We start from the raw sequence: 18037 nt of genomic DNA, 5'->3' as shown, positions 1-18037 counted from the left end.
AGTGGTCCTAGGACTGAACCCTGAGTTACTCCACTTGTCACTTGTCTGGAGCTGGATTTGGAGTTGGCTACTTTTACAGTGTGGGTGCTGTCAGTAAGCCAGTTGGCAACCCATTGGGTGACATACAGATTAATGCCCAGATTAGTAAGTTTATCTATGATTCCAGAGTGGTTGATGGTGTCAAATGCCTTGGCGAGGTCTAGATAGGCTGTATGGAGCACCTTACCCTTGTCTATGGCTCTGGGGACTGATTCAAAGAAGTCAGTCAGGTTCAGGAGACAAGATTGGCTCTTCACGAACCCAAACTGGGTGGGGTCCAGTGTTTGAAGGTTGCCAATGTCTTTTTTTTTTATAAGTTCCATGATAGTACACTCCATGGCCTTGCAGATAAGGCTCATCAGACTGATGGGACGGTAGTTTCCGGGATCCAAGGTGGATCCCCCCTTGTGGAGTGGGATGACTGTAGCTCTGCGCCACAAAGTGGGCATGAAACCTGAGGTGAGGCTATGATTAAACATGACACTTAGGTGAGGTGTTGTAGTTCATGTAGTACACAGCCCGGGACATCATCTGGTCCCATGGATGCTGTATTCTTGGCTTTGGAGAGTGCGTTTTTTACCTGTGTGGCCGTTATTACCGGAATTTGGCAATCTTCCGGTATTGAGATGGGCTGTTTAGAGGTGAGGGGGGGGTGAAGTTGGCACTGAATCGATCTGCCAGGATACTGGCAATATCCTTGGAATTAGTATATTTAATGCCATTCTGTTTTAGTTCAGAGCAGATCTGAGCATTGCCATTTAGATTCTTGACATAGTTATAGAATGCGTTGTGGTTGCCTTTGGAATCTTTGGCAATTTTATTTTCGTAACTAGCTTTGGAGGATTTTATGAGGGATCTCAGTTTTTTACTTAGGCTGGTAAGGGAGTTTTTTGCATCCTGGGATTTTCCTCTTTTCTGCAACAGTTTCTTCCTTTTGTTGTAAAGTTTGTTTATGGCAGGGGACCAGCAGATTGGCTTCCTTTTTTTGGAGGAGAGCATCTTGGTTCTATTTGGGATGGCACGATTCATGCATGAATGGATGTGCTCATACAGTGCCTTAGTGTAGGATTCAGCAGTCGACCTTTCAGTTCCCATCTGCATGGGTGTTATGAAGTTTGTCACTTCTGACTTGAGTAGCATGAAGTTGGCTTTGGAGAAGTTTTTATGGAGGTTTTCTTACTGGGGGGTGGGGGTGGGATGTGGATGTTAAGGGTGATTAACTTATGGTCAGACCTGACTAAAGAGGGGGTGACCATAGGTGTGGAGCATCAATTTCCCATGTTGGTAATGACCAGATCTAGGATATTGTAGCCCCTGGTAGGACTATGGATTAGTTGATCCAGGGCGTTGGAATTTATGAATTCCAAGAACCGTTGGGCAAAGGTGTTGGTACACGAGTAGTTTTCCCAGTTAATGGCAGGGTAGTTAAAGTCACCCAGCATTAGAGTGTTTGGTTCTAGCATAATATGTTCCAGTATGTTTAGAAAGGTAGAAAGGTGTAGTGAGAATCTTGGGGCATGGTGCAGGATCTGTAGCAAGCTACAATTTGGATTGCAGTCTTACCTAGTGTTAGTTGCACCTGGAGAATTTCAGATGCATTGTGTTGGGCAACTAGCCTGGTGGTGTGAATCTGGACACTCCTCCACCTTTAGTGTTTCGGTCCTGGTTTGGTAGCCGAAAAGTGTGGTAAGAGTTGTAGCCTGGTATTGCAGGGGTGCTCTCTGGAGCCTTGAACCAGGTCTCAGTTACTGCACAGATATCGATGTTCTCCATTTTTAGGAGTATTTCCCAGGCCTATATATTTTTTCTTATTTTATTAACAAATAGTTCTCCTATCTTCCATAACAATGGTTTCAGGATATATATTTTTAGTGAACGAAGTACTTTTAACAATAATTTTATAAGTTTTTGTTTTCACATCTTGTTAAACTACATATCCTGACATATTTAGTTTAGGACAAGTATCCCACTGTAGCTACGCGTAAGTGGATGGTACTCCTTGTGCTCACCATGTTGGAAGTTGCACTGCAGCTGCTGGCCAATGGGAGAACATAGTTATGAGCGTATATGAAAATTTCAAGCCGCCATGATGGCCTGCTGGTTCTAGCTCTGACCCCCCATTGCTTGGATGTAGAATGAGAATACCAAAAAGTACACCCCTCCCCGGATAGCATGTGGAATGATGTGAGGTAGTAATGCTAAGTATGACAAAAGAGTAAATGTGTCAACAGAGCATCAAAGGATCAGAAGTGACGTATGGGATCATCGAAGGTTGTTTTACATGTACATGTTATGCTAAGGCTGTGCACCAGAATCCCTTAACCTGTGTTTATTGCAGTTTATTTACACTGTCAAAGCATGCAAGATTATCAAGATCATGTTTGTTATTGTCAGTAAAAAAAAAAAAAAAAAAACATAAAGTTGAGTTTGTTACAATACATAACAGAGCTGGGTTGGTATTTTTCCGCTCATTTTTGTCAACTGTAGTTTGGCAGAAAACTCCTAGTTTATTAAGTCCAAAGCTTTGTATGTATCAGCTCTTCATAAGAGGCAAATATCTTCATTTCCTGTGCTTTCAGCCATTTTAACAGGGTTTGACACTCAGGTGTTTTCTATTATGAGCTTTACATTACCCGTGCTTGTGCAATTACCATATTTATTTTAGTATGTATAACAAGATTCTTTACCATATTATCAGTGATAATGTTCATCATTATATACAGCATTCCCAACACATTGCACAGCAGTTATCCTGTATTAGATGACCATTGTGCTACAATATATACAAATGCTGATATACACGTCTTGTCAGATTGGATCTTGTCATTTTTACATAAAAAGGAGGCACTTAATACTTTTTTTTTTTCTTACCAGTCATGTAAACAGGAAGACACAGTATGAAAATCCAGTTCTGGAAGCAAAGCGGAAAAAACAGCAGCTTGAACAGCAGCAACAGACAGAAGGTCAGTATGTTGGTGGTCATTGGCAATGCCACTAATATTTTGACATATGGACCTTGTGGTACTTGGCTTAGAAGCACAGCCATGGCATCCTTTAGGTACTACGTGTCATTTCCACTTCTGTCATTGTTGCCTCTTTTGCAACACACAAGTAGTGCTGCATTGCTGAGAGGTGTAATGCCCTTCTCTGGTTCACATTGGTAAGATTTGAATCCAGATCTGTCTTTCATAGCTGTATGATGATCATCATTTACTCCCATTTTACACAGTTTATTTTAAATGTGCTTTTCTTTTCTCAGAGTGGACAGAAGCAAACCCAGCAGCTGCACCTCCTACTTCCAACTTTGTACCAAACAACCAGGTGCCATACCGAGAACCTCCGCCTCAAGGTGAGATGCAACATGACAGGATGTCAAGCACTTATCATTTCATGCTCATGGATGTATTTTACAAATGCTAAGAAACATTTTTAGAATGACATATTGAAAAATGACCAAAAAAAAAAAATACAAATTTGTATTCCAACTATTAACCAGAACAATACATACATATGCATACAAATATTTGAAGCATGGGCATTAATGCCCTTCTAGCTTGCCAATATACCAAAATACTTGTTTCCATAATAAGTGTCCAGGCTGTTCTTAAAAATATCTGAACTAGTACTTGCTTTAATATAATTTGGTAGTCTGTTCCATGCATCGGCTATTCTGCTAGAGAACCAATTAGCACACTTCTCATTCCTATAGAATCTTTGACATAGTTTGTCTGATGATTCTCTAGTACTTTTTGCTAACCCCAAACATTCCCAGAGCTGGTTGCCTCTAAATGCCCTAGATACATGAATAAGATCTCCTCTTAGATATCTGTAAGAGACACCTCTACAGGTTCAGGTATTTTAGTTTTTCATAATAATGTAAATTTTCACATCCATGGATACTCTTGGTATATTTCCGCTGCACTCTTTCCAGTTTACTCATGCTTTTTTTCTTATATGGTTTCCATATTGTTATTCCATACTCAGGTTTGGGTCTAATGTAACTAACAAACAATGACTTCATCATTTTTGATTTCCTAGACTTTTTAAATATTTTTATGCAACCTATAGTTCTATAACTATTATTACCCAATTGGCTGATATGATTAGGAAATATCATATACCCAGGTCCTTAAATGAGTCTACAGTTTCAATCACTGTGTGCTGTATTAAATATTCACCTTTCAATTTATGTCGCCCAAATCTCATATGCTTAGTTTTTGATGTATTTATCAGCATATTATTCTCCTGTGCCCAAATGGTCAATTTACTCAAGTTGTTTTGCAGACATGCCTTATCTGTAACGCATGTAATCAGTTTACCCAATTTCAGGTCATCTATATATAGACTGTAGAACACCTCTGATGAAAAAGTTAGGCCTGAAAGATACAATCTAAACAAGTAATGGCCCAGGACAGAGCTCTGTGGGACACCCTGACTGTAACCAACGATTTCAACTGTCCAGTTGCTGTATGATACTTGCCATGTCCTATTTGTAAGCCATGCAGCTATCCATCTTATCAAGAGTATGTCAGTACCTAATTGTACTAATTTATTGATCAGTGTTTTGTGTATGACCCTGTCAAATGCTGAAGTTAAATCTATATAAATATCATAGCACAATTTTTCATTCATTGCTGTTATTATAATGTTGTAGAACATCATGTTACAGGTGGTTAATAGATCTGTATTCAACATATGCATGCTGATATATGGTTTCAAGTCCCAACCCACCCGGTTCTGACAGTAACTTATCAAATATTACCTTCTCCATTCATTTTCCACAACATGAAAGTAGACTTAAGGGTCTGTATGACACTGGGTTTGTCCTACTTCCCATTCCCTTAAAGACAGGTTAATAAGCATGTCTCCAATCTCGATGAATCTCCCCATATTTATATGACCTAGTGAATAATAGATATAATGGTACCATAAGTTCTTGCTGAAGTGTTCTCAGTTCATTGTTACTAATTCCATCTCCTCCCAGTGGTTTGTTTGGATCCAGTTTGCTCAGTTCTTTTCCAATACAATCTAATTTGATTCCAGTATCTGGGGCTATCTGGATGTCACTAGGACAACTTATCACCCCTTTTGTAGAGCCAAACTCTTTTGCATAAGATTTTGCAAATATATCTGTAATCTGTTGTGTCTGAGAATACATTTTAGAATCTGCACACATTTTATCAATTTCTCTCTCTCTACTCCTTCCACATCTTATGTATGTATAAAAAGCTTTCCTATTATACTCAATATCTTTATATAAATTTTCTTCAATTTTTTTCTTGATCTTGTCTCACACTGTGCTTAATTTGTTTGTCCAGCTTATTTCGGTTTCCAAAGTTGTAGTGTGACCTCTCTTCCATTTCATATATTTTGTCTCTCAACTTAATCAGATGCCTTGTTCTTATGGAAATATATCCCCCTGATGTTAAATATCTTTTTTGATTTTTTACACTAAATTTCTCTCTCAAAACTTTCCGCATTCCATCTGCAGTTTTTCCACTGAACACCTCACTCCAGTTAGTTTTGCATAGTGACTGTTTTGCTTCCATATAATCTGTAATTAACCTTCTGTGCATTGGTTTAAATTTCAGTTTGGCAGAATTATCTAGCAACAAATTAACCTTTATAACCCCATGATCACTGCACATCAGTGGTGGTAAAACTTGACTTGAAGTAACAGTAATTTCTTTAGGAACACAAACAATATCTAGTATGCTCTGTACCCTGGTAGCATTTTTTTTTTACAATCTGAAACAATTGTTGTTCCTGAATATATATTGTGAATAATTTACATTGCTCACTATCACACTTCTTTATAACAGTAAAGATCAATAAATCACAAACCAAGGTAGGATTGTTTAGATATGTTCAGGATTTTCCTTGTTGCAGTCTGTGTGAATTTATAGCTGTCTAGGCCCCTTGGGGTGGCTAGAGCTTGTTTGTCTAAAACCTTTCTCTTTCTAACAACCAACAGTGAAATTAAAGTTAAAACAAATTATGAATCAAAGTAAATCTTAACAAGCTAGCCCTTCCTACCTACAAACAGTAAAAAGCAGTAATAACAAATAAAATATAAATATAAGTAAAAAATAAAATATAAATTCAAATCAAACTTCTCTTACCAGTCAACTCCAAAGTAAATCACAAACTGAAGCAGAATTGTTTAGATAGACAATGGTGACTAAGTTATGCATTCATAATCGTGGTAAAAAATGAACATTTTGAAAAAGTTTTTGTTTCACTGTGAACTATACACTGTCCTGCCTCAATCTGTTGTCTGTTTGGTTTTCAGTTAATAAACGCATTGGAAAAAACAAGACTTGTGATTCACGCATGTGAGCTGTACTTGCTTTATAGGGTCAGTAGACTGGTCCAGTTAAACTTCTTCAAAGGAAGATGTGATCTGAAACTACCTTTTAGCAGAAAAACTAATTTAATGTCCTCCTTATCCTCCCTTAGTGGCTGCTAACTACATTCCACACCAGTCTCTCTCTGGCATTGCACCCTTGGTATGTTAGGAGCAGTACTTTACATGTTTCATTCCATACCTGTCTCTCTCTGGCATTGCACCTTTGGGATCTAAAGAGCACTTTACATTTTTCATTCCAAACTAATCTCTGTCTGGCATTACATCTGTGGGATGTAAGGAGCAGTACTTTACATGTTTCATTCACAACTATCTCTGGCTGGTATTACATCTGTGGGATGTAAGGAGCAGTACTTTACATGTTTCATTCACAACTGTCTCTGGCTGGCATTACATCTTTGAGATGTAAGGAGCAATACTTTACATGTTTCATTTACAGCTGTCTCTCTCTGGCATTGCACCTTTGGAATTTAAGGAGTAGTACTTTACATGTTTTATTCCACACCCATCTCTGTCTGGCATTGCACCTTTGGGATGCAAGGAGCAGTACTTTACAATTTTCATTCCACAGCCATCTCTGTCTGGCATTGAACCTTTGGGATCTAAGGAGCAGTATTTTACATTTTTTATTCCAAACTAATCTCTGTCTGGCATTGCATCTTTATAATGTAAGAAGCAGTACTTTACATTTTGATGCCCCAAGACAAACTGCATATAATGTCCTTTGTGTGCTTCAGTGTTGTACTCATGTTTGGGAACTCTGTTGCAGGTTGTCTGATGTCTGTCCCAAATCTCAGAGCCAAATATTCTCTTTCCCCAATACTGGGCACACTCTGCCTTCTCTTAAGAATTCAGTGCATCCTGTTATAAATGGGATGCTCACCCACACCGTCATCAATTCTTTCTTGCCACAGGAGTATGTGCATGTCATGTAGAGTAAAGGGTGCTCATTGTTTCAGAATTGGCCTCTGATTATTAACCAATCAGGGAACAGTTTTCTCTATTATTTTTGTATTGATTGCATTTATGACGTGGTTGGCATGCCAGCAAATGATCCATGTGGTACGTCCACGTTAGAGAAGCTACATAAGTGGGTTTGCAAAAGGCAGATTCTACATAAGGATTTCCATGGCTGCTGTTTGTGTCACTTAAGATTGAATTCCTTATTCTGTGGTCTGTCATCTGTTTAGTCTTCAGACAGTTTGGTGAAGGAAATTATCCTCCAGTCTTACCTGGTCAAAAAGATACAGTACTTGCAGCCATACCTCTCAACCTGTTATAGCAAGAAGTATGACAAAGTAATAAATGATGGGGGGACAAAGGCCCAAAAAGTAGGTACACTTTTTAAGTATTGCTCTTACAAGCTTAAAAAGTAGATAGAACAACATGTTTTGCATTAGTATTAATTTTCCTGAAAGGTATGAAATCTGAAACTCAAATGACTCATTTTCTGACTTCAACCCTCAGTAATTTGCCAGTGTTTAGCCAGAAAACCACAATTTTATGAGAAACAGATCAGTAATACGAGGCAAAAATGTGTACAATTGAGAGGTATGCTTGCAGCCCTCACAAAGTTTTGTGCCATGTTTGCAGAGTTGCAATATCAGGTTGTTAGACTCTTTCCATCCAAGAAGGAAATCCTTTTAGAGAGGGAGAAGCAGACTTAAAGAAGAAGCAGGGAAGGGAGGCCCCTGAGCTGGTGGGTTCATTGGTTCTCCCTAGGTCTGCAGCCAGTATTCCTGATCCCTGCTAGTATCTAGGCCTTTTGCATAGCCCTTCTGTAGGCTGCCATACATACAGCCAAGTCCATGTCCAAATTGGATGAATTCATAGTGATGTCTGCAAAATGTTATTCCCCATGCATCTGTTTTGAAGTCCTGTAATTTTGCAAGGAGAGATCAGTATTCCAACCTTGATAGTTAAAGAGGATATTGGCATTCATAAGGCAATGAAGAGACCTCCACACAAGGCTCATAAACCAGTGGTGCCCACATCCCAGGAAAATACATGTGCCAGCGTTAAGGGCATTTGCCATTTCTCACCAGTTACCACCTAGCAGATCAACTCCTGCTCCCCCAGTCCCACCATCTCATGTTTAGTTACAGGACTTTGTCTAGTATAGTCAGAGATGATAGCCAGACCCTGGCCAAACTTTTGTGCTAGGAGTTCTCTTCCTTTAAAATTAAAAGCTAAGACCCATTGAGACATCCGTGCAACTAAACCTTAGATACTCATTTTAGCAGATTAGAGAACTTATTCAAGCTATCCTTTGGATGTGTGTAAAAATCATGATAAAGACAACTTGTAATACAAAATCCTGCTTTAAGTGGAAAAAGTTTTCCATCCAATGCCAAATGGGAAATTGGGATCGAAAACTAGCAGAGTTCTCTGTAGTTCTACATCTAAGCCTTTTTCTTTTTTTTCAAGGTTAGCATATGCCTTTCTCAAACTACAGTTGACATTTTGGCCTTCAGTCAGGCAGTTTCTGTCGTGTATCTTCCATCTCAAACCAACAAGGAAGCATGGCTCCAGCTTGGGGACTTGAAATGTGGGCAAGAGAAGTTAACCGTACCCCCCTGAAGAAAAGAAAAAAATAGCAGCAACTCAGCATTTGGAATTTCTGACCTAGATGATTGCCCTTCTAGTAGCTATTACTTTACCCAAAAGAATATCAGAAGTACTGTTGCTTATGGGCAATGAAACATGTTTGCTCTTCCATAAGGATGGAGTGACGCTGTTTACGAACTCCTTTTTTGTGCCAAAGTTAGTGACCGAGGTTTCTTTAACCCAAGCAATCCAACTGCCTGCTTTCCCTGGAGTCTCACAACAGAGGGGAAAGAAAATTACAATACCTTACTGTGCACTGACAAATGAGATGTCACAAAGACAGAATCAGGATATTAGAAAAAAATGTAGATTTGTTCATAGGTTCATAGGTAGGTACTAGGCTATTGGCCCTAGGGCCTATACAAGCCAAGCCAAAAAGGTACCCTGGCTTTCGCCACCCAAGAAAATTATTTTCCTGTGCCCCTATCAAGCAGAACCACAGAAGTGATCCCCGGGGTGAATTTCCTATTTACCCATCCAATCATCAAGATTTTTCTTGAAGAGTGCTAATGAGGAGCTCTGTTTGACATATGTAGTCTGTTCTAGAGCATGGGAAGTCTCTGGGACAGGAATCTATCCCTCCAGCATGTTCTGTTTATTGTGGTGGCAAGGTTTAGGTCCCTAGAGCATGTAGCTCGGAGGTATTGGGATTTCTTTAAGTGGAGCATGTCCAACAGCTCTGGGTTTGACATAGCTTTGTGTGTTAGGCAGAGATCACCTCTGAGTAGGCAATATGCAACGGAGTAAAGCTGGAGTTTTTTTAGTCGGTCTGTGTAAGGCATCTGTTTGAGGCCAGTAATCCTCTTTTTGTGAGATATTTTTGCGGCTTTTCCAGTTGTTGCAGATGTCTTGTGAGGTACATACCAAAAGGGGCATTGTACTCTATAATGGGTCTAATGAGTGATGAGTAGAGGGGAACAATGACCTCTTTTTTTCTGGATGAGAAACCTTTTGTGATGAGGTGTGCCACGTAGAAGGATTTCCTGACCACTGTGGCGATGTGATTATCAAAGGAGAGACTACTGTCCACCTGTGTCCCAAAGTCTCTTATCACACTGTCGGTGTTAAGTAGACTACCGCCTGTGTGGTAGTTCATGGGTACAGAGTTTTTACCAAAGGGGGTGACAATGCACTTTTTGGCATTGAGCTTGAGACCATGGCTTTGACACCAGGCATCTGTCTTAGTGAGGCCCTTTTGTAGGATGTCCACATAGTTAGGAGTTTTGATTATGGCTCCTTGTTTGCAGTCATCTGCGAATTTAGTTAGCCAAAGACCTTCTGTGTTGGCCTGTACTTCAGAGAAGTAGATACCAAACAGGAGAGGACCCAGGACTGAACCCTGTGGTACTCCACTTGTCACTGGTCTGAAGTCTGATTTGGGGTCTGCTACTTTCACAGTGTGGGTTCTGTCAGTAAGCCAGTTGGCAACCCATCTTGTGACATAGGGGTTTATACCTATATTAGTGAGTTTATCTATAATTCTAGAGTGGGAGATGGTGTTGAACACCTTGGCGAGCTCTAGATGTGAGAACCACCTTACCCTCATCTATGGCTTTGGTGACCGCTTCAAAGAAGTCTATCAGGTTTAGGAGACATGATCTGCCTTTTACAAACCTGAACTGGGTGGAGTCCAGAGTTTGGAGATCTCCAATGACTTTGTTTATGAGTTCCATGATGATACGTTCCATGGCCTTGCAGACCAGGCTAGTCAGGCTAATGGGGCGGTAGTTCCCAGGGTCTGTTGTGGCCCCCCTTTGTGGAGTGGGATAACCATCGTGGTGTGCCATTCAATGGGCACAAAGCCTGAGGTGAGGCTATGATTGAACATGGTACTTGGTTGGGGTGCCAGTTCATTCTGTAGTTCGTGTAGAAGGCAGCCAGGGATGTTGTCAGGTCCCATGGATGCTGTGTTCTTGGCTTTGGAGAGTGAGCTTTTTACCTGTGCAGCCGTGATTACAGGAATTTTGCATTCTTCCGGTATAAAGATGGGCCCTTTAGGGGGCGAGAGGGGGGTAAAGTTAGCACTGAACCTATCTGCCAGGATGTTGGCAATATCAGTTGGTTTTGTATATTTAGTGTCATTGTGCTGTAACTCAGAGCAGATGTGAGTGTTGCCATTGAGATTCTTGACATAGCTATAGAATGCTTTGTGGTTGCCTTTAGAATCAGTGGCGATTTTGTTTTCATAACTAGCTTTGCAGGATTTTGAGGGATCTCAGCTTCTTACTGAGGCTGACCAGGGAGTTCCTCCAATCGGGGGATTTTACTCTTTTTGCAACAGTTTCTTTCTTCAGTTGCAGAGTTTTTGTATGGCAGAAGACCACCAGATTGGCTTCCTTTTTTGGGGGGATAGCATCTTGATTCTATTAGGGATAGCACGATCCATGCACTCGTGTAAGTGCTTATAAAGTGCATTTGTGTAGGATTCAGCAGTCGTACCTCTATTGTACATCTGCATGGGTGTCGTGAAGTTTGCCACTTATGTCTTAAGAAACGTGAAGTTGGCTTTGGAGAAATTTTTTACAGTTGTTTTCCTAATGGGGGTGGGAGCGGGATGTGGATGTCTAGGGTGATTAGCTTGTGGTTGGATCTGACCAACGAGAAGCTGACCACTGGTGTGGAATACCAGTCGCCCATGTTGGTGATGACCAGGTCTTTTACTTCTGGGAAAAAGGGGTTGTTGGAATTAAAACAAACCTTAGGTAAATGGTTGGCACAGTGCATTGATTTTGCATAGTTCGATTAGGAAACTCACAGTACTAGATGACGGCCACTGCAGTGGGAGGAATAAATATGCTTGACATAGCAGAAGTGGCCTCCTTGTCTTCAGTTTATACATTCTCAAAGCACTACAGGCTATATTTGGTGTCTGGTTCTAAGGCTGGGTTTGCCTTTGCTATTCTCAGGATTCCCTGTATTCATTACCAACTTCCCACATGTGGGTGGGGGCAGCTTTGGGAACCATCTCACTCATAGTGACTGCAACAGTGAATCACATGAAGAACATAAGTAGCAGATGTGCGAGTGTATTCACTGTTGCAGTCCTATTTTCCCTTTCTACAGCCCCTCTTTGCTGAGTGGGGGGGGGGGGTATAGGATAGGTTACTTATAATCCTTGCCCCTCTATTCCTCTTATGTTTTTCCAGTCCTTACTCTATTCCTCTAGCTGCTTGGGAGACCTACATTTCTCTTTTTGTTTGTCTAGCTCTGGCAAGGCAAATGGATTAGGAGATGTATCCTTTTAGGTATATGCTTGCTTGCTAAAGTTCATATGGACAGATGTATCTTTTATACCAGATTATGCTGATGTCAAGGAATGGTGATGTCTGCCTGTAAAGGGGGGGGGCGTGCGCGTGCGCCTCTGCAAAAGTTACTGGCCTTCAGAATCAGTCTATGTCAGAGAGCTAAAGCATATTAACTGCAATGGTGAACACACTGAAATATCTACTATTATGATAGGTTATATACAGAATTTAACTATCTGGCTGTGACCCACAAAAAAAAAAAAAAACTAGTCTGTAACAAAACTTGAAAGGAGGGATTGCTGTTATAAGTAGTGTGGATCATGATGAACAAATAATAAACATTGAGAAGCTTCACTGGTCATACCTTTTCCATGAATTATAGCAGGAGTACAGGACCAGTTCTCAATCCCTACATATGGTTGCCACCTTAAGGGCAGGACTCTGTTGAATGGATATTAATGTGGAATTTCTGTAACCATGATAGTTTGTATCCGCTTCTCCTCATAACGTTTGTTTACCTTACTCTCTCTTTATCTCTCTAGTGCATTCAAAATTCATGGGACTTTGTTTCATCTTGCTTTGAGCAGAGACACTATATATATATGATGTATTTGATTTTTCTGACTATAAGATTGATGTATCCCAACAAGAATAAAGCTGTTGGGACAGAAAAACAGAAGGGACTGGCCTGATGAGCAAGAGTGTGGCTAGAGAGTAAAGGAAGAATGCTGAACTGGGAGACTGTATACGTTTGTGTCAGTGTACAGAAGATAAACACAGGCATTAGTCATGGTGTTGTAATTAAATTAAAATGCACATTAGAATGCATTCAGCAGAAAGGAAAAAGAGAGGCACAAGCAAGAGCAAATCAGAGCATCATTTCTTTAGTATTTATTGCTCGTCTGCCCTACTGCAGACCCTCCCCATCTACGTTTATGCACAGCTGGAGGACCATGCTTTATATTTTATTTTTTATTTTACATTTGTTGACTGGGCTAGTCTAACTGGATACATGTCCATTTTCAGTAGAGGCCCGGGGAGATAAGTTCCACTATACTCTACATATATATGAGACAGACAAAAATACTAAAATACATAAACTTGAAAATATCCTTCAACAAGTTTATTTATACAGAAACTAAATTCTACTGTGGATGCATACAATGTTGCAAGGCAAAAATACAGTAATGTTACCATGAGAAAGTCTTAGATAATTTGCAAAGAGGGGAGTGAGAGGATGAATTTACTAAATTCAGCAAGGTGGGTGAGCGGAGGAGAGATATAGAAAAAGGTAATACTGGGGGGGGGGTACATGGACATAGCCATTGTAATTTTATTTGAATTTTTAGTTGTTTTTTAAAGAGTGGTAATGATGAGAGAGATGTCAGTTTACTGGGAAGCTTGTTCCAGATCTTCCCCACTGAGTTTGAGAAAAGAGAGTTACCTGCCTTATTGTGGGATTTCTAAATGGTTACCAGTAGTTTATCTGCAGATCAAAGGGTAGTAAGGTTTGTGTAGGGGGAGATGAGGATTTTGAGAATAGGAGTATTATTAGGTTGGTATAGAGTATTATGGGTAATGGAGAGTTGTTGAAATTGTAGTTGGTTATTTAGTTCTAGCCAACCTAGAAGTCTGAGATTTAGACAGTGATGAGTTCTAAATGGGGACCCTGTAGCAAACCTGGCAATATTGTTATAAGAAGTGATCAATTTGTTTAGGTTGCTTTTGGAAAGATTAGTAAAAATAGGTGAGGCATAGAGGAGGATGGAGATCAGATGGGTCTGGGCAATAGTAGCTCTAGCATCTGGGGTGAGAAAGGGCTTTATCCTATACAAGGATCCAAGTTTTCTGTTTACAGTTTTAATAGTAGCATTAATATGTGAGTCGAAGTTGAGGTTGTTATCAATTATTACGCCTAAGAGTTTGGTAGTTGGGTCAGGAGCTATGATTGTGCCATTGATGGATGTAATAGAGAAATGTATTGGGGTGGATTTTATAGTAGGAGTGAAGAGTAGTAGTTTGGTTTTTTGGCGTTTAGGAGTAGACGACATTGTTGGAACCAGTTTTCTACTAGGTTAAATGCTGTTTGGGTGATGGAGTGCAGTTCAGATGAGGTGGAAGCTTTACAAATCAAAGTGGAGTCATCTGCATATTGTATGCAGGTGGGTAGAGGTAATATAGTGGAAAGGTCGTTAATGAGTATGGAGAAAAGTGGGGGTCCCAGGATTGATCCTTGAGTGACACCAAGGTTAATAGGGAGATGTTTGGATAGATTGTTGTCCCACAGGACAGCCTGCTGTCTATTGTCAAAGTAGGACTTGAACCGTTGTAGAGCTTGTGTGTCAAGTGAGAATGAATTTAGTGTGTTGAGAAGTATTTGATGGTTAACCATATCAAAAGCTTTAGATAGGTCAATAAATAGTGCAGAGGAGAGCGTGTTATTGTTACAATGTTTATTTATACAGTCCATAAAGGATAGGAGGGCAGTGGTGGTACTATGGGATGGTCTAAAACCATGTTGACGGTCACTTAGTAGATTATTTTGGAGGATGTGGTCAAGAAATTGTTGCTGTATGCATTTTTCCATGATTTTGGCAAGTGGTGATAGTAGGGCTATAGGTCTATAGTTGTAGAGTTCAGTTGAGTTACCACCCTTGTGAAGTGGGATTATGTGAGAGATTTTCCAGAGTGAAGGGATGTAGCTTTCAGTTATAGTTCTATTGATTAGGATAGAAATGGGATAGGAAAGAACATTTGTAGCAGTTTGAAGGAATTCAGGTGGTAGGAGATCAGCTGAGGGAGCACAAGGTTTAAGTTTATTAAGTAGAGTATAGATGTGGGTTGTAGGAATAGGTTTTAGGTGAAAGGTAGATGGTAGGGATGTTAGGGAGGATGAGGGGGTAGAGTTAACAGGTGGTAAGGTGTTGGCTAGAGATTGGACAGTTTCTGAAAAAAATGTATTGATGTATTGAAAGCATCAGCTATCTGGATGGGAGAGTTTGGAGAGAGACCAGATGGGGTTGGTGTTTTGGAGTGGCTTGGATGTAATAGTTTACTTATGCCTGACCAGAAGGTTTTGGGTTGACTTTGGTGCTTTTTTTTGAGTTTCAGAAATAGTTTTTTTTATCCTGAACTATTAATGTTTTGGTGGCATTTCTAAGCTGTCTAAAGAACTGCTGATCGATTGGGTCTTTAGCGTTTCTCCATTTGGACCATATTTTGTTTCTTTGAAGGATTTGTTGTCTGGTTTCTTTAGTAAGCCATGGGGCTGCTTTGCTTCTAATTCTTATAGTGCGTGAGGGAGCATGGAATTCAAGAATTTTGGAGTTAAAATAGGATACTGCTTCATCAAGTGGTAGGTGCCTTAAAGGTGACCAGTCACAGGATTGATGTTCAGTTTGAAAGGTTATGGGGTCAAAGTGTTTCTTGTTGCAGGTGATTTTAAAGGGAGTTTGATTTGAGATAAAGGATTTTTGTCTAGATAAATAGGTAAGTGAGTGGTCACTAATATCGTCGGGAAGGATACCAACTTTGTAAGAGAGGGGGTGTTTGTTAATTAGGATCCAATCTAGTATACTTTCTTTGCCGCTGGGGTTATGGATTCTGGTGGGGGTGGTAATAGTTTGGGAGAAGCCATAGAGGTTTATATGGACTGTAGGTTTAAGACTGGCACAGGTGTTCCAGTCTATATTAAAGTCACCGAGTACAGTGGTTTCCTGAGGGAAGGATGTCGAAAGCCAGCAGAGGATACTTTCTAGGGTGCTGATGTTATTGCCTGGGGGTATGTAGGTGCATATTATGTATATAGATTTTATAGCACTGAGCTGGAGCTTAGAGATAAGGATTTCTACATTGGTGTCTAGAGGTGTTTGTATTAGTATAGAAGTGATTTGTAAATGAGATTTATGCCCCCCCAACACCCTTTTTGGTGGGTTGGTCTAATCTTAAGATATTGTAACCAGGTGGGAGTATTTCATTATCTTTTGTAACAGGTTTAAGCCAGGTTTCTGTTAAGCATATGATATCAAAAGAGTGAGTATCTAGTAGTGCGTGTAGTTGTCTTATTTTATTGTTAATACTCCTTATATTAAGGTGAGCTATGAGTAGAGAATTAGGGGTTAAACGGGGAGCGATAGTGGTGTGACTAAGGGTGTTGCTGCTTGGTCCTGGGTTGGGATGAATGTCCCCATGAAGGAGAGGATGTCTATTAGGATTATAATGATGCTTCAGAAGTTTAATGCAATTTTGTTGTGATTTTCTGTATTGTGTGAATGTAAGATGGGATACTCTGTGGAATTTAGCAGATATTTAGGTTGAGTTGGATGTTATGTTTGAATGGCTTAGGGATTTAAGATAATTTATTAGCAATGTTTGTTTTAGAGGTTGGTGAGATGGTGATGTGAATTGTAGGTTTTCATAAAAGGTAAGGGTGTAAGGTATTGAAAGGATAGATAGGAAAGAAAGTAGGAGAGGTATTTTTATATATGTGAGTGTATGGGTAAGAGGCATGTTTCTAGGAGATTATAGAATATTGTTAGGATTTAGGAGGTAGGGGTAGAGTGAGTGTGGAGTATTGAAATATGTAAGAGGTGAGTGAGGGTAAATTGTCAGTATGGGAGTGGGTGTGTGGATGATTGGTCTGTAATGAGTTAGGAATAGCTATTGGATAGGAAGGAGGGGGGTGTGGCTTTGTAAGTAGAAGAGTAGGACCACTGGGGGTAGGGTAGGGGAGCGGAGTGAGCCCGCAGGGCGAACGGAGCGGGGTTAGAGCAGGTAAGTGAGAGTCTGCAGAGACAATCAGAGAGCAGCAGCATATTCTTGAGGCAAAGTAAGTATGTCCAGGTTGAAAGAGAGTGGTAAATCAGGTGAGAGGTAGAGAAATGTTGGTGGAGTGGAAGGATTGAAAAGAGTGTAGCTAGATGGTGGGAAGAGAAAGGTAGCAGCAGAGTGATACAGCAAGGAGATTAGCAATTAGTCAGGGGAAGAGAGCTGGAAATAGTATACAGAGACACTATTTGGGAAGGTGGAGAACTAGGTATAACCCTAGTCTGGATTAGGGTTCCACCTAGTGGGCAGAAAGTAAAATACAACAGAGGTATGTACATTAGAGATAGCTAGAAGAGGGACTACAGATAAGAGATAGCAAATGGAGAAAGTAGCAGATTTCTATAGGGGTTTAGAGGAGAAAGAAATTGCTGCAGGGTTCCCTATTTGGTAGCTTGGTTTCTCTAGGTCCTAGGTCAAGTATAACTACAAAATACAGCTTAATAGGTAGGTCCAAGGTGGAACATACTTTCGTAGTCTTTTTTCTTTCTTTTTGCAGCTGAGAGCAAAAATATTGAGCTGGGGCTACAGGTTTCGTTGGCCAGACGGTGGGACGTTTGGAACAAATAAATCACAAAGGGGTCCTGAAAGACCAAGCAGGTCCCTTAGTACAGGATAGGGGGTAGAGAGTTTCTTAGTCTTTTTTCTTTCTTTTTGCAGCTGAGAGCAAAAATGTTGAGCTGGGGCTACAGGTTTCCTTGGCCAGACGGTGGGACGTTTGGAACAAATAAATCATGAAGACCAAGCAGGTCCCTTAGTACAGGATAGGGGATAGAGAGTTTCTTAGTCTTTTTTCTTTCTTTTTGCAGCTGGGAGCAAAAATATTGAGCTGGGGCTACAGATTTCCTTGGCCAGATGGTGGGATGTTTGGAACAAATAAATCACAGAGGTCCTGAAAGACCAAGCAGGTCCCTTAGTACAGGATAGGGGGTAGAGAGAGCAGTACTAATCCTCT

At 40.3% G+C, this 18037-nt stretch overlaps 1 protein-coding gene across 13 annotated transcripts in view; it reads left to right on the top strand.

Annotated features, from left to right (window-relative positions):
* The window catches only part of MAGI1 (membrane associated guanylate kinase, WW and PDZ domain containing 1), a 687439-nt gene that overhangs the window by 398876 nt on the left and 270526 nt on the right, over positions 1–18037 (top strand). For all 13 annotated transcript variants that reach the window (XM_044077950.1, XM_044077948.1, XM_044077957.1 and 10 more), the window contains 2 exons: positions 2914–3002; positions 3299–3388. In XM_044077950.1, coding sequence (XP_043933885.1) covers positions 2914–3002; positions 3299–3388 — 179 coding nt within the window. The remainder of the gene's footprint in view (positions 1–2913; positions 3003–3298; positions 3389–18037) is intronic.

This window comes from Protopterus annectens, chromosome 7.part0, assembly GCF_019279795.1.
Source record: "Protopterus annectens isolate FY-2018-M chromosome 7.part0, PAN1.0, whole genome shotgun sequence".
Lineage (NCBI taxonomy): Eukaryota > Metazoa > Chordata > Ceratodontiformes > Protopteridae > Protopterus > Protopterus annectens.
Note: the sequence above shows the minus strand (reverse complement) of the source record. Positions and strands in the feature narration are given on the sequence as shown.